Here is a 25,344-nt window from a genome sequence, read left to right as displayed (position 1 = left end):
CAACCTATATATTATATTATATATAAGTATTAGTAATATTTTTCAAATATAAAATAACAAAAGACTGTATTTAAAATAATTAAAAACATATTTTTTAAGTTTTGATAATTATTATTAAATGTGTATTTATAGATTGCACACAGTACCATGAGACTAAAGTTTTAAAAAAAAATTGTGGGAAAACTGAAAAAAAGAAATTATTCAGTTTTGATCTAAATTATCAATTAAATTTTATTCATTATTCAAAATATCATTAGACCGTCAACAATTGTTCTAATAATAAAAAGAAAAGATTATTTGATTAACCAACATTTTTAAAAAAAAAAGAGAAATTATACATTTTTAAATATTATAATAAAAATATTTTATTTATAATTCAAATAACCAAAGGACCGTCTGAACATTTTCAAACAATATATAAAGAAAATTAATTTTGAATAACTTACTGGCAAAAATTTTGAATTTATTTTAATAAATATTATCAAACGTTTTTTTTATTAATTGCTCTTAAATACAATACAAAAGATTCCAAACTAAGTGTTAAAAATGTTTGATATTTCTCAGTTTTGATGATTATTATCCGTTTGTGTTATTTATGTTACAAATACCAGCCTTAGTGTGAAAGAATATTTATAAAATAATACACATATTAAAATCATTTTATTAACTAAATAAAATAAAATGAAATTGATTAACTTTTTACTGCAAAAAATGTATCTAAAAAGGAAATAAATGTATTCACTGACTCATTACAAAATAAATAAATAAATATATCCATAAGATGCAGAAAAAAAACTCTTAATAGACTTTTAAACAACATTTTTCTTTTAAAGAACAATAAAAAAAACACAGTTATAGTTTTCAGTTATAGTTCATACACTTTACTCACATGATCTACAACAATTTTGTTTGTAAAATATATGTTTTGTTTTTTTATAAATTTTCTAACAGCACTTTATCGATTTTATTAGTTTTTGTTAAATATATGTTTACATCTTTCTTTCTATTTTTTTTGGCTATACACTTTATATTTCAATAAAATCTGTGTAAAATGAGTTATCGGATATATATTATTTTAATTTACAAATTTTCATGAGGTCTATTTATTTTTGCATTGCAATTAAACGTCCGGCCACTAGATGGCAGCAGTCATTATGTCCTCCGCAGCTTAAATCCTGCCAGATCTGGACGATGACTGAGGACGAGAGGATACAGTCGACTCCAGCGGCTTTTAACAAATATATCCTAGTATCCCAATATATAGAAATATTTTGTGTCATTGTCTCTGTACCGTGATACATATTGTATGGCTTTATAATTAACAACAGTCTGTCGATCTGCTCATGATGTAATATTAAATATTTTTTCAAAAGCAGTTACCGCTGACCTTGACCCTGCCGGTGAAGTCACAGCCGTCGATATGAAAAAAGAGAAACCCTGGCCTCGAGATTTATTGCGACCTCTGACCTTCGAGCGAGGACCTACCCATGATTCAACTGGAGCCCTTGTCTTGTCGGTTTTTATCGCCCGTTTCAGGAAGCCGCGACCCTCCCTCGGAGGTCTCGCTGGAGGTCAGCGCGTCTCAGAGCCACTTGACCGTGAGGACCTCAGACGTGTTTCATCAGATGTTGGAGTTCCACCTGGAAAACACGGGACAGAAAACACACACTCGGCGCTCCCGAGTTAGATTAAAGCTTCAGATCTGAGGAATCTGACGCCGGCCAAAATATCAACTGCTGGACGGAGAATTAGATTCTGCAACAGAGTCAATGTTGTCTTTCCTCTGATGGAATTCAAGAGAATTAATTGTACTTGTCTCGTGCACACGGACCACAATCCACCACTTTGAAGCAGCAGGAACTCGATTCTCTGGTATTCGGTAAAAAACATTCCTGAACTCGATGGAAGCTGCGTTTTTGGCTGCGTGTTGTGCGACCGAGTCGAGCAGATGGAAGCCGTCGATGGGAGAGCGCTGACATCGGATCGATGACCTCGGAGAGAGTCGATGAGTTAATTATCTGCTGCGGCCGACATGAGATCACATGACCACGGGCGATAATTAAAAAAACAGCCGGTAACGAGGTTGACTGTCCTTAGAGCAGCGATCAGAGGATCAGTTATGATGGGTTGAAATGAGACGTCATGGAAGAGATCAGAGCCTCAGTCAACAATCATGTCATTTAACCATAGCATTGTTGTGCTAATGGCTGCATTAAAATATACAAGTTAAAATACTTCACTATGAACATTTACACAGCAGGGAGTTGGACGAGTCATGAAAGTTCGGCCGGGGGTCAAATACAGCTGGTTTTTAAATCAGATGTCCAAAGGGATTGTCAGTCGTGCTTGGATAGCTGGGCGGCAAAGCATGGTGTGAGCCGTACAGGTCACCGTTACTGAGAGGGGATGGCAACTCATATGCATTGTTGAGTTAAAATAAACATTTAAAATGTACAGTAATTGTCACTAGTTTGTGGATTAAGGTATATTGGGGTTGCTAGTAAAACTAGAAATTAAAATTTTTCATTTTCAAATTGAAATTTTCTTTCAATTCTTAAATAATTCTTTGTTCTTTTTCTGTCATTTCTTTCCCTATTGTGTATTTGTTTTTGTGCCACTTAAAATAAATTGAAAATATATATATATATGTATAGAAAGATATTTGAAATCATTTTTGACTCTTTAATATATATTTATATAAAATTAGAATATAGTGACATTTGTAATAAACGTAATATTAATATCTTAAAATTGTATTCAAAACATACATTTTTACTTATATATTTTTTTCGGATTTTTTCAGGTGCTTTTTCTCCGGTGTTTCAGGGTTGAAGGCCCCTCACGATAAAGGAGGTGAAGAGGAGAGTGAAGACGCTGTGGCATAGACTAAGTGAGATGAACGTTGGGGTCGACTTGTGGAGCAATAATGGGGTGAAAAGGGAAGCTTTGTTGGACAGTATTGACCTTCCATGATGTCTCTGAGACCAAAATACATTTTTGGATATTTAACAGAGTTGTAGGAAGTTCTGAAACATCTACATTTCGCACGTGACACTTCATTCTTTAGTACTATGGGATGTGAGGTGAGAAAGTTAAACTAACAAAAAACCTCCTTTTCGATCACTTCTTGTTGGCTGGCGGATCTGCACTAATGAGGACGACTTAAGACTCTTTAGAAAAATTTCTCCTGAACTTTAAACTCCAGACATCAGTGTCAGTGGAGCAGCTGACTCGTCTCCCCAGCGGTGGCTCAGAAGGATCTTCTCAGCTTCTCTTTTCAACTCCACAGCCTTCGTACGTCAACACATCACAGATGGAGGGCAGCGCTCCGGCGGAGGGATTACTATCTGCGGGATCCACCCACTCCTGCAGCATACTTGCTGACATCTCCGGACAGAAGTGGATCTTCAGCGAATGAGGTCGTGTAAACAGAAGTGCCTGCTCGTCCCCTCAGCACCTGAACACCTCAAAGTATCTTTAAACTGCCCTCGGGTGTTTATCTGGTTTGGTTTCCTGAAGTCTTATCGCTTCCTTTACCACTCGATTTAATTCCGAGCGATACCCGCCAAGGCCACCGCGTTTGAAAGATGGAGAGATTCTCAAGTAGGATCCGCCGACACATGTGCTGCTGTGTACAAATCTGGGCCGGACAGTGGAATAACAGCAGAAGTTCATGGAGGTTGCCGTGAAAAAAAGCCATGAATACAAAGGAAATAACTTGGAAAATAATATAAACCGAATATTTTTCTAAATTAAAATTTCACTACAGCACACGGCTTGAACTTTTCTATTCTAGGAGGTACTTAAATCTCCATTCATCTCTATGACAATGTCTTTTAATGAAGTTTGTGACGTGCAAAAGTGGCTCCTCGAGGAGGAACATTTTGTCCACAAATAACCTTTAATGTACAAACTTTTAAAGGCTCAGAGGGAAACACACAACCACACACACACAACCACACACACACACACACACACACACACACACACACACACTCGAGGACGGGAAGAGCTGCCAGATGGTGCATCTCTAATCTAACTCGCCGGAATCCTTGAATCTGTTTGTTTGATCCCCGGCGAGGACATGACAACCCAAATTATGTGGAGAATTAACAATATTGGCACAATACTTGGTGCTTGTTTCACCAGCAGGACGTGAGAACATTTATAACCGAGCACAACATTTTAGTTTATCCTAATGATTAAGCCATTATCCAAACTTTTGTAAGAAATTTGGGGTCGATGTGGTTTTCATGAAACAGCTGTGTAGTTAAGACACTTGCTGCGTCTCAAATCGCATACTTCTCTTAGTATACTAGAAGTTAGTATGTATCAGGATAGTGTACATACTAACTAGTACGCAAATTCTCCACAGATAGTATGTCTCAAATCAAACACTGCTGCTACACACTAACAGGAAATGACACGACAGCTTCTTCTTCTACTTCTATTTAACAATGTTTCAAGCAGCTGTTTGAACGCTATCGCCGACACCTGCTGGCAGCACGTATTGCAAGTTTGGAAAAAGAAATAAAGAAAAAATATGAGAATCTAAATATTGGCGAGATATTTAAGATGGTATCAGCACCGAAGACGTGTCATCCTTCTACTGCTGCTGAAAATGCACCTGTAAGTATATGCGGATATATGGATATATATATATATATGATGTAACTTCCGTTTAAAACGACACTAAGATGGCGGCTGTTTAGGGTGGTTAGTGTCCATCGAACCATGCTCAGTTTTGTGGGCGTGTTAGTACGCCAATTTAGTGTAAGGTAAAAAAAAACTAACTTTATTGATCCCTCAGGAGGTCTCCTTCGGGAAATTGCTTATGTGTGCATGGCGCACTACATTTCGCATACTAAGAATTGAGACGCACTCACGCACTAAAATTACTAACTTTGAGTACACTAGTATGCGATTTGAGACACAGCAACTGTATCATGAATTGTGTCTTTTTCGAAAAAGACCACTAGATAGAACTTTGGAAATTATACCACGCGAGGCTCCCAAAACGTTAGCCCGCGAGGCTCCCGAAACGTTAGCATGCGAGGCTCCCGAAACGTTAGCACGCGAGGCTCCCGAAAACGTTAGCACGCGAAACTCCCGAAAACGTTAGCACGCGAGGCTCCCGAAAACGTTAGCACGCGAGGCTCCCGAAAACGTTAGCACGCGAGGCTCCCGAAAACGTTAGCACGCGAGAATCCCGAAAACGTTAGCATTGTGCGATATTTCTTTATTTCTATATTCTCATGAATTGTGTCTTTTTCGAAATACCACTAGATAGAACTTTGGAAATGATACCACGCGAGGCTCCCGAAACGTTAGCACACGAGGCTCCGAAAACGTTAGCACGCGAGGCTCCCGAAACGTTAGCACGCGAGGCTCCCGAAAACGTTAGCACGCGAGGCTCCCGAAACGTTAGCACGCGAGGCTCCCGAAAACGTTAGCACGCGAGGCTCCCGAAAACGTTAGCACGCGAGGCTCCCGAAAACGTTAGCACGCGAGGCTCCCGAAAACGTTAGCACGCGAGGATCCTGAAACGTTAGCACACGAGGCTCCCGAAACGTTAGCACGCGAGGCTCCCGAAACGTTAGCACGCGAGGCTCCGAAAACGTTAGCACGCGAGGCTCCCGAAACGTTAGCACGCGAGGCTCCCGAAACGTTAGCACGCGAGGCTCCCGAAACGTTAGCACGCGAGGCTCCCGAAACGTTAGCACGCGAGGCTCCCGAAACGTTAGCACGCGAGGCTCCCGAAACGTTAGCACGCGAGGCTCCCGAAACGTTAGCACGCGAGGCTCCCGAAACGTTAGCACGCGAGGCTCCCGAAACGTTAGCACGCGAGGCTCCCGAAACGTTAGCACGCGAGGCTCCCGAAACGATAGCATGCGACGAGGCCAATCGTCTGCCGTATAGTCATAAAAAAATGGTTATTCTGAGTAACATTGTGCGATATTTCTTTTAATCAACCGTTTAGAATATATCATATCGTTCTTGCTAGGAAGTATCTTGACAACTTAAGCAGAAAACTTTGTTAAAAGTTGTTGGTTTCAAGATTCCATCAAACATAAATTCTCGAGAGAAACTGATTACTAAGAATTGAGACGCACTCACGCACTAAAATTACTAACTTTGAGTACACTAGTATGCGATTTGAGACACAGCAACTGTATCATGAATTGTGTCTTTTTCGAAAGACCACTAGATAGAACTTTGGAAATTATACCACGCGAGGCTCCCAAAACGTTAGCCCGCGAGGCTACCGAAACGTTAATACGCGAGGCTCCCGAAACGTTAGCACGCGAGGCTCCCGAAACGTTAGCACGCGAGGCTCCCGAAAACGTTAGCACGCGAGGCTCCCAAAAACGTTAGCACGCAAGGCTCCTGAAAACGTTAGCACGCGAGAATCCCGAAAACGTTAGCATTGTGCGATATTTCTTTATTTCTATATTCTCATGAATTGTGTCTTTTTCGAAATACCACTAGATAGAACTTTGGAAATGATACCACGCGAGGCTCCCGAAACGTTAGCACACGAGGCTCCGAAAACGTTAGCACGCGAGGCTCCCAAAACGTTAGCACGCGAGGCTCCCAAAACGTTAGCATGCGAGGCTCCCGAAACGTTAGCACGCGAGGCTCCCGAAACGTTAGCACGCGAGGCTCCCGAAACGTTAGCACGCGAGGCTCCCGAAACGTTAGCACGCGAGGCTCCCGAGGCTCCCGAGGCTCCCGAAACGTTAGCACGCGAGGCTCCCGAAACGTTAGCACGCGAGGCTCCCGAAACGTTAGCACGCGATGCTCCCGAAACGTTAGCATGCGAGGCTCCCAAAACGTTAGCATGCGACGAGGCCAATCGTCTGCCGTATAGTCATAAAAAAATGGTTATTCTGAGTAACATTGTGCGATATTTCTTTTAATCAACCGTTTAGAATATATCATATCGTTCTTGCTAGGAAGTATCTTGACAACTTAAGCAGAAAACTTTGTTAAAAGTTGTTGGTTTCAAGATTCCATCAAACATAAATTCTCGAGAGAACTGATTGAACTCATCTCACTCGGGTGAGATCCGCAGCGACATAAAACAAACACACTTATGACATTCCAGTTCAGGACAGAACAGTGACCCCGGGGTCAGATGAGTGTTTGGGAATATCTGCCATTCCATGTGTCCTCCCATGTCCAAATGTGCATGCCAGTCGTATCTCTGTTTACGGGTTAACATGTGAACTCTGTGAGCTTCTGGGTAAATATGCGGCTTGAATCCAACACGCTCTGAAAATAAACCACAGGGTCAACAAGCAAGACGGATGGAGGGGAGATGGGAAGGGGAGGGGGGGTTCGTCCACAGGCTGGAAGAGCTTGTAGGGGTGAATAGAAAATGTGGTTTTCCTGTCTGGGACAGAACTCTGTGACTCCTGCGTGAACCGTCACTGTGCGACAGGGAGGACGAACGCTCAGCCAGTGTCCTGGGTGGAGGAGCTCTGGCCGAGGAAGGAAGCCGGACCTCTGGGACTTGAGCCCCAACGGGGGGTCAAGGAACTGGAGGTCACTCAAGACAAGCACGTTAAATTCAACACCCTCCAGAGGAGAGCGCAGGAATGTTCAGAATCTGAGAGCAAACATGGAGGAATGTAGGAGCATTTGAAGTTATCAAATATCACATAAATATAAGAGGGAAATAAATAAATCGGGGGCGTGGGTGGGGGGGCAGCAGTGGAAGATGGGGACGTACTGGGAAAAAAAAAAAGGTGACAAGCTAGTTTATATAATTTAACTATTTTTTTAAAACAATTTCAAACAATCAATTATTATCTTAAGAAACATGTTGAATTAAGATTAATTTAAACATATTTGTGCTTATTTGTCAATCCCTTTATTTGAATTACTATGAAGATTTTAGTTCACATTCATAGGGAGTCTGAAGTATTAATTACCCTGTTTAGCCAGGACTAACTTTTGAAAATCATGTTTAATAGAAAAACCCATTTTAACAAACATATTTTGAGAGTCAACGAAGTGATTTTTACTGAACGATCGCCAGGATACACTGTTAATGAACCTGCATGCTACCGCCCTCTGGTGGTGAACAGCAACACGTGCGCGTCATATTAACTTAACGTTTTTAAAGGCGTAAAATAATGTCTAGGATGAACTAATAACAGTTCAAGGATAATGTACAAGACATCAATACGAGTACTTCTAGACTCATAGACAGGTTTAAATGATTGGCTATTAAACTGAATAAGACAACAATGAAGAGGAAAATACAAACAGATAAGTATTGAATACGATATAACTACATTTTTCAGATATCAAATAACAGTTTACATCCAAAACAATAAATAACGATAAAAAATAGTCACTATCCACACTTATATTCCCACACACCTTTTAATAGTAAATAGTTACAAAAAATGTCATTGTATTGATACAGCATGGAGGCAGTGTTTCATTGAATCAAAAATAACAACACAGACTAAAGTGAGTTTTTAAATGGCTTCACAAATGTATTGGTAGCTGGTCAGAAATTATTGAGCAACCGTTATAATATGGCTTAAAATCTTATTTTCGAGGTCTTTAAAACATGTGTTGGTTTCCAGGTTTGTGCAAATGTTCTAAACATCCAAGTGATAACCCTTACATTTACATTTGTGCATATCAAGGTCTGACTTCCAACATGTCAAACAGATTGACAGGCAGCATGACGCCAATAACAATGATCCTGTCCAGTCTGCTCCCTCCTGCTCGTCTCAGAGTTTATTGGCCTCTGACTCAAAATCAAGTGTGATGATTGATTTGGTGAAACATTTGATGCAATAGACACAAAGTGGTAGAACGTTTCAGTGTTTTATCAGCTATAAAAGTGGCAAAAAAAAAGTTTTCCATTTAAAGCTGCTACAAAAAGGCCACGTTGTGTTTTCATCATAAAATCCTACTGCAACAGTGTAAACATGTTTGAATTACTTCCATGTAATTTCCTTGACGACATCAATGAAGCAGCTCACGCATGTTATTGTACCTGCGAGCTCCTTTTTCCTCACTTAAATCAACGTCTCCTGGTTCTACAGTGACGTCTCTTTCGCCTCTGGAGGCACTGGCTTGAACGTTAGGATCTCTGTAAACGTGTGACCTGAAGGAAAATGGATCAAGAAGTTAAGAAATTGTAGGTTTGTGTAAGTCTATATTCTTCCTGATCCTCACGTTTCCACTGGTCAAGGGTCAGGTCAGCGTTGTCCAGGGAGTGATCGTACGGCTGAGCTTCGGTCTCATCCTCCGGTTCTCTGAACTCGGAGAAGTACGGCAGCGCGACGGTTTCAGCCGCCGTGGATCTGCTGTCCGGGTCCAGCAGTAACATCCGCTCCAGGACAGACACGGCTGAGGCGGACAACCATCAAGAAATGTGACATTTCCCTCACTTCACTCGTCTTACCTTGAGGATTTGTGGATGAAAACAATTTCTGCAGGTCTTTCTTTTCCACTTTCCGAAGTCCTTTGATGTATTTTTTGGCCTATAAATCAAATTCAGTAAATAAAATATTTTTGTTATACATGCATTTTATCTCAAGATAATGAACTTACGTCTTCAGATTGAAGTTTGGTGATAAATTCTGGGCCTGGCGTTCCTGTGACCTTCATGATTTCCGTGAGCTGATCTAGATCTGTGGAGTTCAAGCTTAGGAGCCATAATGTATACGTGGCACATGACTTAAAACTTTGATAAATAGTTGGGAGTTTAAATGTAAATGAGAAAAGCACTCGAGGGAGTAGAACCCTCTGCTAAAGGCCTTATGAAAACAGTGGCAATCATCGACTGTTGAGGGTGAAGTCATAGGAAAAGGATACGGTCAGTGCCTTTAAAAAGAGGTTTTCCTTGAAGCATCTCTGCCATGATGCAGCCCACAGACCAGATATCCACTGAAGAAGAAGGGTTGGAAAACATGTGAGTAAATTAATTAAATAAACATAAAGCATTTTAAATCTAGCCATGTGTCTAACCTATGTTCTGTTAATAACACTGGCAGTAAAAGATTTTTGATTCTAAACACTAGAAAAAACTGTAAAAAGAGCAGACATCTGAAAGACTACCATCTAGTGGAGAAAAGTGGAAACCACATCTTTATTGAGATCCAGGCTTTTGAAAAAGAATATTAATACATTACTGATTATTTTATAAAGATTTATTTTTAGTTGTTGTTAATTACTATTAATTTAAACTTAATTTGAATTGATGGTTTAACCTTAACTACCTTTTAACGTTTAAATAAACAGTAGTGTTTAAGTTTAACATATTTATGAATAAAGTTGAAGTTAAATAAGTTCGCATTTTAAATATTTAATATTCCGATGAGCAGTGAAATAATGAAATCTTCCATGCATTCTTAATACTATTTAGTCCTTTTCTTTTGTATGAATTAATACAATTACTTTAATTGTTTTATTCATCCGTTTTAAAATGTTTGCATCTACAGTAAAATACTGGGTTTCTAAAGTTCATGATCAAAAAAGAGTTATGAAGACATTTAAACTCAAACAAGATTTCTAAATGAATAATGAAATTGATTTATGAGCAGACTTCATCGCAAATATTTATCCCACCTCATAGTCAGAGATGTTTTTCACACATACCAGTCTGACTGTAGTGCATCCAGCTCAGTATCACCTCCGGAGCTCGATACCAACGAGTCACAACGTATCCTGTCATCTCACTGTCTGCTTGCCGAGCCAGCCCAAAGTCCAAAATCTGACGGAAAACAAAGATTATTTTATGGTTTGATAGCAGGAAGAACGATATTGTTTCACTATGGTATTTAATCATGATGTTGTTATCTTAGTCAGTGTATTTAACAACAATTTAGGTAATGTAAAGATCATCACACATGGTTTTTAAAAACAAAAATACATTTAAAGGTTTAGTTTGATTCGTTTTTGTTATCCAGATAAACAAGGCAGGACCTTCAGTTCACAGTCTTGGTTTATTGCGAGATTCCCTGGTTTAAGATCCTGTTGAGATAAAGAGACAAATCAAACAAACCCACAGTTTATTCAAATTTCATTTGGAGACATAAAAAAGGAGGAGTTCAACACCAATATTAACAAACGCAGCAACAAACCCAACACATTTGGACATAGTTTACTAAAATGTTTCTTCATAAACAACTATGTTTGGCAAAAACTACTTAACAATTGGTTGGTTTTCAAGCAACATTTTAGATCACATTTTTGTTTTATAATCATGTAAATCAATGAAAGCACAAGAGATAAAACAAATACGAAAGGTAAGGCAGTAATCAAGAAGTTGAAGAATGATTTAAAGAAAAACCAACATAACAAAAATACATATCATTAAATGTTGTAAAAGGGAAAAAGAAAAAAATTATTAAACATTGCATAAAACAGTGAGATTTAGGAAGAAATGTCTCAACAAATGTACATTTTAATAAAGAATATTGATGATGTATCTTAAAATAAGTAATCAAATAATATAAAATGAGACAAGAAAAATATAGAAGAAAAACAGGAAAAAAAGAACAAAGAAAATGAATAGAAGTAAGAAGAAAATAAATAAAATGATAAGAAAAAAAATATAATTCGAAGAAAACATTAAAACATGAAAGAAGATTAAATCAGAATCAACATGGGAAAAATAATGAAGAAAACAGTTTATATTTATATGAAGGTAAGATACAACTAACTAGTAGCACACTTACCCTGTGAATAATGCCAGCAGAATGAATATACTGTAAGAGAAAAGGATTTATAAAACATAAATAACTCCAAACGACCAGAAGAGATGCTAGAAAATGAGGTCAAGTCACGTAAAAGTGTGTCACCTTGAGTCCTTTAAGCATCTGGTAAACCAAATACTGGATTCTTTCTTCAGTCAGTTTCTGCAGTTTCATAAGTTTCCCCAAATCTGTTCCCATGAATGGCATCACTAGATAACTGAAAAAAATAGACCTAATGAGTCCAAGAGTCAAAACACGCAGCTTCTTCCGTGACTCACAAGCCTTTGAATCTGTCCAGCGAGAGGTCAGCAGTGAAAACGTCCAGGAGTCCGATCACCTTCAGAGGAAGACGAGCAGTGCAGGTTTGACACAAATGAAGAAAGTAAAAAAAAAACAACCTCTGTGGTTAGAGCTTGTCTTACATTCTCGTGCTTCATGTGCTTGAGAAGCCGCAACTCTCTGTAGGCCCTTTTAGCAAAGAGCTCGCTCTGGAAAGGTCGGTACAGCTTCTTGATCGCAACTTTGGTTCCGGTTCTGGAGTCGACTGCCGAGCTGAAAATTGAAACAAGGGTTTTAAACTTCAATTTATCCTGTCAGATCACATTTACAAACTGTGCGTGTCATTTTCATGAATACAATTATAAGTAAAAATAGGTTAAAATTGGTTTAATTGTTGAATGAGAACAGAAAAAGAGATAAAAGATGACCAAGGATGGGTGGATGATAACAAAATAATCACAATTGGACAAAGATTTTGTTGTCTTTCTGTCAGACTGAGATAAGCCCAAGAGGAGATGCTATCTGGGTTATGATACAAGGAACATGGTTTCCGGGCATGGATGCTTCGGAACCGACCCTCTCTGCTATAAACAACATATCTTGCAGATATTAGACTACATCTAGAAAATGGCATTTAATTAATAACAATATTTACAATATAAACAAAGCAACCTATTACTGCCTTGTAAATATAGTCTGTAGTTGGAATATACCTTTTTTTTTTCAAATGACATTTTAATCTGTGCCAGAAAACTTTAAATAAACGAAGAAAGCAGTTAAAATTAACTACAACTATTTTGGTCTCAGAACAAATAATAATATTTGGAGTCCGTTTTGTCATGAAAAAAAAAATCTTTGCAACTGTGAAAAGTTTGGCAAGAATGATTATAAATGTTTGCCATGTTATAAATGTCAAGGGTTGTCCAAAGTTCATGCACTACCCTCACTGTCACGCTGATGGAACCAAGATTGTCTCAATCATGATTTATAGGTTTGTTTGGTTTGGTAACAGCTGCACTCATATGAATTTATAACAGGAAGACCTGCGAACAGTATCTTAATATAGATCCATATCTAAACAAACTCAACAGAAATTTGATGAACTCTCTACACCCACATGCCTTCCTCTAAAAAAAAAAAATCGATATATTTTCTACTCTTTTAAAAAAATCTCTTTTTAAATAGGTAAGGGCTTAGTCCTTATGAGATAACACCAAAAAAACGATTTATTAATATGATGTTGTTAATATGTATACCTTAAAGGTTGTGTTGTTAATTATTTAAATTGTTTATTTTCTCTCAAAGATTATATATATTAATGAATTAATCAATTATTAATACAAAAAAACCTTGGCTTTTTGATGTTTCAATAAAAACAGGACATGAATATATAAATGCATTTTTGAATTTTTTTGATGGCTTGATGTATCCAGACAACATTACATCACAAGTTACAAAAAAATAGATTCTCAGGTCCTTATCTTGAGCAGGACTTCTACTAAAATCAAATACAACAAACCAGGACTTGGGTTCATAGGTCAAATGTGTTTGTGTGTAGTAATATTTTTGCACTGTTAAGAAAAATAAACACTTTGTTTACTGTACAGTTGCTATAAAGCATTTGGCAATGCAAGGGTCCGGCTAATGAAGTATTATATTTAAAAATGTAATAATTAAAGAAGGAAAATATGTGAGGGAATTTGATAAAAGATGAAAAGCTATGATAGCAGTGCATTGGAAAAAGCATGCATTATTAGAGTGGGTTATGTAGGAGAAAAATGTATATTTAGATCATGGAATGTGCTTAATATAGAACTTCAGGAACTAAAAGGCAGATTATTTTATTATCTGTCAAACGGTCTGAAGCATTCACTCTTTCAAGAGCCTTTTGTGACGAAAGAGTCCATGAAGTGCAAATATCACCGAAGAAGTGTTTTCTGTGTTTCTGATGTAAGAATTTTTAACAGAAAATATCTCATAATCATACAAATAATTATATACTTAAAAAAGACAGCTTTCACAAGACAAAATGAAATCACTGAAAATTCTTTAAGCTGGTTCTGGGGGTTTACACAGCAGGAAATACATTTTAAAAAAGAAGCTACCACCACAAACAAACAAATATCCATTTAAGCTTATGTAACATTTGCCTTCAATGAAGAAACACAACTCTATACAAATATTTTAAATAAAAAAAACATTGAGAAAACCTTTTTCCAATGAAATCCAGAGTGTTTAAATATGGAGGTAAATGTGTTTCCTTGTTATTCAGTAAAGTTAATTTAATAAGAATATATATTCAAATAAACATTCTTTTTATTTTCTTTAACCTCTTTTGTTTATTTTAATTTTAAAATTAAAAAGATCTAGCTCTACATGGAAAGAGACTTTTGTTTTAGACTCTGTTTATAATCTTTGGATTCGAGTATGTTTTGTTGAACTGTAATTATAGGTCTAGTCACGAACACATAGAATTACTTTTAACTTATTTTGATACATATAATCATGAGCTATTGTTGCTGTTCAGAACTAAAATTCTAAAAGTAGTTGTTAGTTTGTTATCTAGCCTGAGTCAGATCAGGTCCCGCCCCCTCTGTCAATCATTGCAACATGATAACAATGGAGAGAGCACGTAAAGAAAAAAGAAAAGAAAGAAAAAAGGGTGAATCATAGAACAACGTGACACTTATACTCAATATATATTTTATTTATGCAAAATTGCTTCAAGATAAGGGTGAAGATTTCGTGTTTTAAAGACCCATAAGTATCACCACATCAGGGAGTGGACGCGCGTGCGTGTGCTAGTCTTTTGTTAGCAGCGTCTGTGCTAATAAACTCAATATTAAACACAAAAACACAACTTTAAATGAAGATAAATAAATAACTATTGTGTTTTAAAAAATAAATAAAGAAGGTATTTCCACTTACCAAACCGTCCCGTAGGCTCCTGTACCCACCTGCCGCAAGTCCCGGTACCGGTCCGGTACTTCCCATGAGGTTTTGTTGACGTCCTGACGGTAGTAACCTGGTCTGACGCGCCTCGACATTTTTCTTTTTTTTTACCTGCTTGTGTATTTTTTTAACGATGAAATAAACTTTTTGTTTTTCTGCTCAAACAACAGCCATTGTCGTGTCGCGTCAGGACGCGCCCTCAGGTCACTGCTGAAGCCACTCCCGCGCCTGCTGCCGTGAGTGACGGTGCCGTCCACGACCGCAGAGGCTTCACCGTGTAGCAGAGGAAGAAGAAGAAGAAGAAGAAGAAAAAAAAAAACGCAAGTGTTGCCAAATCTTTCGCAATCGTTCGGAAGAAATATGACGCTTTAGGGTCAAAAGTGTACCTTTTTTTTTTGCGAACTGAACAACGTGGAACTTGTTAAGACATGGAATAGCAAGTTTTTAAAATTCCTATCTGACGTCATCAGCAGTGGCTCTGACATCCAGGAAGTAGCTTGAGGCTCCAACGATGACAACAACAAAATAAACTTCTTATTTTTTTTAAAAAGCGTTTAAGAGCAACTGATCAATTTAAATAAACTAGAGCCATTTCATGCAGCTACACAAAAGAATTATTACACACAAATAATTAATATTTTCAATTTTTGCTGAATCACTACTTTTTTTGTTTTACTTTACTTAGTTTTTAGATTAATTAATAGTAAGTAAGTAATTTTTATTTATATAGCGCTTTTCCAGACCAGGGTCACAAAGCGCTTAAACAATCAAAACAATATTCAATAAAGTATATACTTAAAAGATCAAGGATAAAACTTATAACACAACAGGAGTTCCAGAAAATCAAGGAAAAGCCTGAAAAAATAAAAATGTCTTAAGATGTTTCTTAAAGGAGTCAATAAATCCATCAAGCGCAAAGAGAGAGGAAGATCGTTCCAAAGCTTAGGAGCAACAGCCTGGAAGGATTTCTCTCCTCTGGTCTGGAACCGTGTTCAGGAACCATCAGTAGATTCTGATCCACAGACCTCAGAGCCCGAGCTGGGGTGTAAGTCTGGATCAGATCAGTGATGTAAGGAGGAGTCTGACCATGAATAGATCTGGAAGTAAGAACCAGAATTTTAAAGTTGATCCTGAAAGAAACTGGAAGCCAGTGAAGAGTTTTAACATGTGTTTACTTCCCAGGATACCCTGTGTGGAATTCTTCCAAAGGAAAAGAGTCCAACTGGCATAATTTTATATTAATTTTTTATTTGTATAGCGCTTTTACAGACCAGGGTCACAAAGCGCTTAAACAATCAAAACAATATTCAATAAAGTATATATTTTAAAGATCAAGATAAAACTAATAACACAACAGGAGTTCCAGAAAATCAAGGAAAAGCCTGAACAAATAGAAACATCTTAAGATGTTTCTTAAAGGAGTCAATAGTGGTCATCAGCAGCTACTCCAGAGATCGGAACAGAGAATTAAGGCAAGAAAAAGAAAAGAAGTGCTATGAAGTGGGCCCTAAAAAAAAGATGAATCTTAAAAACACAGTATACGAAGAAGAGTTGCTACCGCCTGCAGCTCGTTCAGACTTTAACAGCAGAAGACATGAATAAACATCGAGAACTATTTGTTGACGTGCTGCAGAAACTTGATTAAAACTAGTTCGACTAACAAATTATTCATGGTCGTTTAATGAATCATGTTCCAAGACGCAAAAGGAATTCTCTTTGGGAGTGACGGCTCATTAAATATAAATATAATGTTAAAAATTCATGTCATTTAAAAAAAAAAAAAAGACAAAATAATTGAGCCGAGAATTATTTTTTTTCACACATCCTGTATTTTGAGAAAAAAAAAAGAATCAATTAACAATTAAAATATGTTTTATTATTAAATATCTTAAGCCAAATATTGTCCACATCACTCGTGTCACATCGTAGCTGTGTTACATTGTATCGTTGTAGCTATTGTACAGGGATAAACAATGAAGGATATTTAAGTATTTTGTGCGCGTTTCATCAAGTGCAGACACATCTCGTCGAGGCAAACCCTCCCCCACAGTTCATCAGACTCAGACGGGTCGTGGTTTCGACTTGCTGTCCGAGTCGTCATAAACATCCATCCGACACCGAGCAGACACGAAACTAGAAAAAATACCATTTAAAACAAATTCCTAGAAAAAAATAGTTGCATTAATTGTTTTTTCGTATCTTCAAGGTGTCACTTGTGTTGTCTGTGGGTGGTTCTTCCTCAGTCAAACTTCCATGAGACAACTGGTCAAAGTGTAGGAGTTCCACCAAGTAGAAGACTTGTGAACTCCTAACTTCGATCAGGCTACTCAAGGAAGCCACTACGAAGATCATGTGACGCAGATTTCTTGAGCCCAAACGGGAGGTTTGCTGTCATAGGGGAGAGGATTTCTGCCAGTGGATGTAGACGCCGTCTCCTCTCCTGGCTCCTCCGATTCATCTCGCTCCTGCACTTGGGTTTGTCCCACATGGACCGGGAGCTCCAGACCTGGCTGGCAGGTGAAAGGCTTCTCAAGCACTTTCAGGACCCGCTGAACCTAAAAGAGGAAGAGTAGAGCGATGGACATTACTAATGAATATTGCTATCCAGTATATGATCATTAGCTAATCTATGGATGTATTTTACTGCCCTTGGATTAATTAAACCTTTCTAATGTTTAAAACTCTGAATTTCTTCATTAAAACTTTGTTTATTTAAGCATTATATTGGGGGGAATTATTTAACTTAATTATCTATATATTCAATAGGTTGCGTTGTTATTGTTGTTATTAAAGAATTGAAAAACTACTTGATTGAAGTTTTCTGATTTCGATGATTCAAAAATACATTTTCCAAGTTCTATATTTTTTAATAAGTAGCCTTTTAAATTCAATATAGAAATGTTGGTATAATAGTGCGACTAGGATTGGCTGAATGTTCAATCAATTACCTCGGCACTCGTTTGATATTTTCTGATGGAACTTTTATACCAACAACTTTATATTGAATTCAAAAGGCTATGATAAAAACATTGTATTTAAATATATATATATTTTTCAAATAATTTGAATTACAAAACCGAACTTGTAAAAAATATTTAATTATTTTATTTAATAATTTAAATAGCAAAAGAAATTGAGCCATTCAATATAGATTAATGGAAATTATTCCAAAACTAATGAATTGTTTAAAAAAAAAAAAAGGTCAAGTATTCAACGTTTCAAGATTTTAAATGTTGAACTCAAACATTAAACATTGTGATGGCACTCATTTCCTTCCATACTTGCCTCTGTAAAATCCCCACTTTCCGCAGCATCTATAGCATTCTGGGCGATGTAGTTCCTGAGAACAACTCTTGGATTGAAGCTGTCCATCACTCGCACTCTCTCTTCCTGCGCAGCCGTGACGTCGCTCTGACCTTCCAGCTCTGCACTCAGACGCTTCCTGTCGCGATCATACACACCTTTTCCTTCAGAACCCTCCCGGAAATCACCGAAAATGTTCTCATCCATGTCAGCAGATCAGCGTCCAAAGAACGATGCATCACTTCCTGCCGTGTCTCACCTGTATCTTCTGATCCAGCCGCTCCAGTCTTCTACATTTTTAGCCCTTAGATCCTCCTCGCTGCTCTCCATCAACTCCTTTGATCTCGCCATTCTGTCCAGCTGTCGAGATATGCTCATCCTGTCTGAGATCATGTGGAACAGAGCCGGGTTACTCTGAGCCAGCGAGAGCAACATGGAAAGCTCCCTGTTGACACAAAAAAAACAAAAGGAAACACATTTCCTTCCGTCGCATGATTGTTTCCGATGACTGTCGACTAAAAGGTGTTGAAACATTAGTCGATTTCTATATAATAGTTTAAGGTCGACAAGTGAGCTGTTTATGAAGAAAATGAACAGAATAAGTGTTAATAAATGTGTCGAGGAAAATTCTCACCGTGGGTCCATGCTGGGTTTGTTCGCCGCCTTCATCTCCTCCAGTGAAGCACATTGTTGCAGGAGCAGCTGCGTCGCTTCCCTCACAGATTCCTCCTCGACTTCTTCACTGTCCTCAGAGGGACCAGAGATCTGACTTAAGCTACGGAAGGTGTTGGTGAAGTCGGCACCTACACAGGAGCAAAATGATTAGTGACATAGAAAGTTCATTTTTTGGAAGTGAATCGGAGCCGTCGGAATATTGAATGGTTTAATTTAATTGTTTTTTTTAAGCATTGAAATTCATTTATTTTAATTAATTGAATCCAATAATTCAGTTATTAAGAGGTGGCATTAGCTTTTAATGAATACTTAAATAGTTTTGAATATGTCTGTGTCCAAAAAAATCTTTAAAAATACTAGTTATATTATTATTTTTATTTTTTTTACACATAGAGTTTGATGTTCTAATTCTAATAATTAAAAAGAAAAATGTATATATATTTTTTGTCATTTGTCACCTATAAATTGCAAAAAATGCAATGTTGGTGTGATAGTGTTACCATGATTATGTACCGAGTTGTATTGTCTGGTGGCACAATTATACGAACCTTTCTGTATTGAATTTAAAAGGGTTTGAAATGAAATCTTTTGAATTTTAGAAAATTTATATTTGAATTAATAGAAGTAGAACATAAATCTCTATGTGTAAAAACTTTTTTTTGGAAAATATTTGAAATTTTGTAAATTCAATTCAACGAAAAAAATAAATAAACTGAATCCAAACTTTCAATAAAAAAAAAGGATTTAAATTATTCATTAAAACTAATTCAAACTTTCAATGTAGAAATGATTGATTTCCATTATTTATTTCTTCCGTAGATAAACAACATCTCACCCGTGTCGTGCATAACCTGCAGCAGTGCAGTGACCAGCAGCTCATCCTCTGGTTCCTCCTTCTTCAACAACCCCAGTTTCTTCCTCATGTTCTCCATGTAAAAGCTGTTGAAGAGATCCAGGTATTCCTCTAGAACCGCCTTGGCGTCATCGGGGGGAAGTTCTGGATCCAGAGCTTCGGCGAGCTTCATCAGGTTCCACCTGCAAATAGCCGGCTGGGCCTTGTAGGAGTAGCGTCCGGAGTTGTCCGAGGCGTTGCAGATGAAGTCTGGATCGAACCTAAGAAGTTGTGGAATGAGTTACAAGGCGCTGGAAGAATGAATCGAGAGCGTTTACCTGTCCATGAAGCCGTAAGGTCCGTAGTCTAAGGTTACACCCACGATACTCATGTTGTCGGTGTTCAGGACTCCGTGGCAGAATCCGACACACTGCCACTGAGCAACCAGCCGAGCAGTGCGTCGCATCACCTGCATTCACACAAGAACATTCATCTAAACACACCGATATTTGACTGTCCTTAATATGAGCATGTATTGAAAACAGACAATCTAATCACAGAAGTAAGAAATACTTAAGGAGTTAAAATTAACATCAATTAATTCTCTATTGCCATTTTATTTTGTGTTTAACCTTAAATGTGCAAAACATGCAATAGATCTCAATCTTTCCTGGAGTTGTTCTTTGAAGGTTTTTTCAAATCACTCAACAGTTTCTGTCACAACAAAGAAAAACTGTTCATGTCAACATTTACAAACACTCGATCTGATATCAATGACAATTACATTAATAAACATAATTTATATTGATAACGATTTTTCAGGGCAAGACGAGAAAGTCCTTAATGTGTTTTACAAGAAAAAACGTAATAAGTGTAATTACAAATTCATAGAATAATATCAAACAATAACAGGTTAAAAAAATCGAATAAATATTCATTCATTGTCTACTGCTTAACCGCGGGGAGACTGGAGCCTATCCCAGTATCATAGGGCGAGAGGCAGGGGACACCCTGGACAGGACGCCAATCTGTCGCAGGGCACACAAAGATAGACAACCATTCACACACGCTCTCATACCTACGGACAATTTCCCAAAGTTCTCAATCAACCTCTGTATGTTTTTGGACTGTGGGAGGAAACCGGAGTGCTAGGAGTAAACCCACACAACACGGGGAGAACATATAAACTCCACACAGAAAGGTTGTCTCGGCCTGGAATCCAACCAGCAAACCCAAAATGAAAATGTACAAACCCATTAACTACAATAATATATATATAAATATAAACTAAAAATATATTTAAAATATAACAGTCATTCATTAATTTTCTATTGATTGATTGATTTATGATAGGCTCCAGCCCCCCTCCCCCTACAATAATTAATATATTAATATAATATATATATATATAATTATTAAGATAAACTATCCATCTCTGAATTTTGTGTATACAAAAACGTTTACACAACAAATAAACTTTGAATAGAGGTAACGCAGGTAATATGCGTCATGAAAGTTAGAAAACATACTGTATGTATTGAGGAGAAATAAATAACTCAAATAAAGTTTTCAAAGTTAACAAAAAATGATCAAACTATGTGTGTTATACAACTTTACATAAATACTAATGTAAAAAAACTCATGTTTGCTCATAAATTCTTTTCAGACATTTTACTTCAATTGTGACAGAAACAACGTCTAATCCTTTCTTTCCTATCAGTACAATAGCACGGGAAAAATTCCCCTCAACAATAAGCCAAAGCGGTCGATGTCACAGTGACTCAGCAAATCCAGCATCAACACTGACGCAGCAGAATCTAGAGCAGCTTAATAGGATTTCGGAATCAAACCTGTACAAGAACAACCTCTTTCAGCGTCGAGCGTCTCCGTCTCACCTCTCTGAAGAAAGCAACGTTTCTCTCCACCCGGTCCTGGTGGTTCTGATGGATCTCAGGGTAGAACATGTCGATCACATAATCCAACATCTGTCCTCGGATCTCGTCCCGGCCATAACTGGGACCCTGGCGCCCCGTCGACTCGTCCTGCCGTTTAAATATCTCGAAAGAGCCGAATCTGTAGACAAAAAAATTATACAGAAAAGAAATCTTTATTATATAAAGATTGGTCTTGGATTAAAAAGTCAATATGAAAGAAAAAAAAACTAAATAGAAGATGAAATAAGCCTTAAAAGAGACAATAATTGAGATAAATGCTGAGCTAAAGAATAAAACACATTAATTTCGTGCAAGTCTACCTGATGAAGGTTGGAGCAATGCGGAGCACCACCGAACATCTCTCGTGACGAGCGTTGCCGTTGTAGAAGACGTCCCGGATCACCTTGCTGTCGGATGTGACGACGGAGCCAGCTCTGGTGGTGGGGATTCCTAAGAAGTGCATGGCCTCGCTGCACAGAAACTCCCGGATACTGGATCGGAGAACCTTGCGGCCATCGGCCTGTCTAGAGAATGACGCGAAAATCAGAAATATATATATATTTTTGAAAGCTTTTGTTGCACAAGTTTCTATGAAAGGTGCAAATTGTATGGCAGAATGACCATCTATAGTAGTTACTCCTTTTCTTTTGTAGATTGGAAGTTGATTATTAATTCAAGTATTGTAACGCTGTCGGTATCCAACCCCAAGAAAATAAACAGAATTGAGTTTTGTGTAAATACTAGAATCGGTCGATACAATATGTATTTTAAAAGAGGGAACAATATGACGATATATCGTGATACTGTAGGAACAAGAATATATTTGTAGTATTGCCGAGTACTTGACACATGACTCTTGATGAAAGTAAAAACTTCTTTAACTGCTTTAAATTGTTTTGAAACCAAAATATGTCAAAACATCAGCTTTAAAAACTGCTGGAGTCGACTGTATCCTCTCGTCCTCATTTGCCGGATTTCATTGTGTAATTTGAACACAAAACAATTAACAATCGCAGTGAATATTTGCTAATAATCAGAATTGAAATAAATGTCGGTGTATCGATATTTTTTGTGTATTTTATACACACCTAAATGAAATACAAACAATAGAAGAACCATGGTAACAATGCAATATTATTAAAAAAATGAATGGTTAAAAATAAAATCGATGGAGTACTGGGAGTATCAATACAGTATTTTGAAAGAAATATCGCGATCTGTCGGTGTATCGATATTTTTTGTGTATTTTATACATACCTAATTGAAATACAAACAATAGAAGAACCATGGTAACAATACAATATTATTTAAAAATTAAATTGTTAAAAATACTGTGTATTGTGATTATCAATACAGTATTTTGAAAGAAATATCTCGATATGTCGGTGTATCTGTATTTTTCACACTCCTAGTATTTATATATTATTAAACTCCTCAATAAAAACAATATAAAATAAACATATACCTTGAGAAAGGCGTCTTGCCAGCTCCCTTCACCTGGATCTCCCATCGACCACTTGGGTTTTCCATCAACAGGTCCGGGTCTTGACCCGCGGGACCTTTGACCTCACCCAGGTAACAGGCTGCCCCATCACCCAGTTGCCCGGCGAACGACCCAAACTGGTGGCCACAGTAGCAGTGAGCGGCCGGTTCTGACCCCGCCATGATCCTGGACCCGCTCAGATACTCCGGTCCGAGCGGGTCGTTCAGAACCTCCTCCCCGCTGAGTCCCAGCAGCGCCAGGGCGTCACGGGACACGGCCACGAAGCGCGGTCTGGTGACAGGCTCCGGGGTGACCCTGGAGAAACAGGCCCCCTTCACCTGCCTCACGCCCGGATCCACCTCCGGGTCCACGGGGAGCCGCGTGAGCGCGACGTTGTCGAACTCGAGTCGCTCCAGCGGGGAACGACTCAGACCGAGACCCATGTCGTCCATTCCTGACGACAGAAGTCTGAGAGCACACAGGGAAAGGACTCGCACTGGCCGGGCTGACAGCTGACGGGCGACTGATGCCATCAAGGATCCATCTGACCCGCGGACTCAGCTCAGGAAGTACCTGGTCACGGTTTCGTAATCGTGGAGCCAGAGCCGGATGTTTACTCCACATTGTGTCGCACTTGTAGTCGGTCGACTTGGAACACAGTAGAAAGCGGAACTAAAACACATTGAACCATCTACTGTAAAACAAGTTGTTCTTGTATCGTTTCTCTCAATAGACTCCAGATAAAATTTTGTTCTAGATTTATTCAGACGTGTGTGAGGCTGTTGGAAGAAAAGCAGTGGAAATATGAAATATGTATTTTCTGCTGATCTGTTATAATTTCCCGTTTATTATTTTCTTTTCTTGCAAACAAAAATTATTTACGGTTGTTGAAATAATTTAAGTACTGACTTATGACGTTCAATTTGCTTAAAAAGTTGTTTGTGCATAATTTATTTTATTATAAAACATAAACCCTATTAGTTGACAAGTTTATTTTAATGTTCACTAGGTATTGTATAAGTGTAAGTGAACAAATTTGTTTTTTCATGTGTTTTTACTGTAAAAATATTGATTTATTGTCATTTAAGTACAGTGTATTAATGTCACTGTTAATCAAGCACAATACATATTAGTTCTTATAAAAGAAAACCTTAACATTTGACAATAACTCAATATTTTCACAGTAAAAATACTTTGAAACTTTGTTCACTTATTATTCAAAACCTGCTGAACATGAAAATGAAGTCAAATCTTTGTCAACTGTTAAGGTCTATCTTTTATAAATTAATAAACATTGCAAGAAAACAAAAGAATAAACGGGAAATTATAACAGATCAGCAGCAAATAAATATTTCATATTTCCACCGCTTTTCTCAGTCTCACACACGTCTGCAGACTCTGGTCTCATCAAGTATCGCTTCAAATCTAGAACAGTTTCTCTGGAATATATTGAGAGAAAAGATACTTTAACATATCACAGTATTTTTGAGAATCCATCAGAGATAGTGTCGTAGATCCTTCAGCGTGTGACTGCTCTCTCACTACCGTAACACCTTCACAAAAGCGCAAGTTTCTTTAAGATGGATGGATCGCGGTTCACTTGAACGCAGACGAATGAGGATTTATCAAATCTCAATAAATGGGCTTAGAACTGTGCCAGCTTGTATTGACTACAAAAATATTGGCATTTAAAAGAAAATTTCGCATTAATAAAAAAAAAACTTTGCACTAAAGTAGGATAACAACACGGTAGGGGAAAATAAACAGTAAAACCTTTTTTTATTTAATGTGTTTTGTTTTTTTCGCTGATAGATTTTCAACGTCAACTTTTTTATATCCTATTCTAAATTGTTTTTTTCTAACCAATATTTAAATGTTCAATGCAAAAGTATTTTGTTTCAACCAAGTTCGTTCATTTATTTATTTTCATTCACCATTGAAAAAATGGCACTATTAAAAGCCCATACCAAAGTCATACATTTTTAACATCCTGTTACTCTCTAAACAACCCATCAAGGACTCACTTCCTCGTAATTGTCTGACATTTGTGTGTCTTAAAAAGCACTAAATAAAAAGTATTTAGTATTGTTATGTTCTCATTGGAGTTTTCTCTGTATAAAATGGTTCAGTAGACGATCGTCATCTCTATTACAGAAA

At 37.6% G+C, this 25,344-nt stretch overlaps 2 protein-coding genes across 2 annotated transcripts; both read right to left on the bottom strand.

Annotated features, from left to right (window-relative positions):
- Positions 1 to 8,375: 8,375 nt before the first annotated feature.
- On the bottom strand, positions 8,376 to 15,244 carry mapk12a (mitogen-activated protein kinase 12a). The gene is made up of 12 exons (XM_087796787.1): positions 14,937 to 15,244; positions 12,152 to 12,281; positions 12,008 to 12,066; positions 11,835 to 11,946; positions 11,712 to 11,741; positions 10,957 to 11,004; positions 10,630 to 10,744; positions 9,847 to 9,918; positions 9,583 to 9,662; positions 9,434 to 9,512; positions 9,205 to 9,378; positions 8,376 to 9,133 (listed from the first exon to the last, which is right to left on the bottom strand). Exons 1-12 carry the CDS (start codon positions 15,053 to 15,055, stop codon positions 9,066 to 9,068), a joined length of 1,086 nt encoding a protein of 361 aa, XP_087652913.1. The 5' UTR covers positions 15,056 to 15,244; the 3' UTR covers positions 8,376 to 9,065.
- Positions 15,245 to 16,814: 1,570 nt separating this feature from the next.
- Positions 16,815 to 23,793, bottom strand: selenoo1 (selenoprotein O1). Its single transcript, XM_087797697.1, has 9 exons — positions 23,170 to 23,793; positions 22,025 to 22,228; positions 21,666 to 21,843; positions 20,109 to 20,239; positions 19,774 to 20,051; positions 18,898 to 19,066; positions 18,523 to 18,708; positions 18,246 to 18,402; positions 16,815 to 17,515 (listed from the first exon to the last, which is right to left on the bottom strand). Exons 1-9 carry the CDS (start codon positions 23,718 to 23,720, stop codon positions 17,300 to 17,302), a joined length of 2,070 nt encoding a protein of 689 aa, XP_087653823.1. The 5' UTR covers positions 23,721 to 23,793; the 3' UTR covers positions 16,815 to 17,299.
- Positions 23,794 to 25,344: the final 1,551 nt, after the last annotated feature.

Source organism: Callionymus lyra, chromosome 8 (assembly GCF_982586985.1).
Source record: "Callionymus lyra chromosome 8, fCalLyr1.hap1.1, whole genome shotgun sequence".
In the NCBI taxonomy this organism is placed as follows: domain Eukaryota; kingdom Metazoa; phylum Chordata; class Actinopteri; order Syngnathiformes; family Callionymidae; genus Callionymus; species Callionymus lyra.
Note: the sequence above shows the minus strand (reverse complement) of the source record. Positions and strands in the feature narration are given on the sequence as shown.

What these genes read in the sequence shown, in the direction of transcription:
- mapk12a (XM_087796787.1), bottom strand. Translation starts at nt 15,055, where the DNA reads ATGTCGAGGCGCGTCAGACCAGGTTACTACCGTCAGGACGTCAACAAA. An exon ending in GGAGCCTACGGGACGGTTTG is followed by an intron (nt 12,282 to 14,936) that starts GTAAGTGGAAAT and finishes TTCAATTTTCAG; the next exon opens with CTCGGCAGTCGACTCCAGAA. An exon ending in GATGCACTACAGTCAGACTG is followed by an intron (nt 9,919 to 10,629) that starts GTATGTGTGAAA and finishes CTTCTTCTTCAG; the next exon opens with TGGATATCTGGTCTGTGGGC.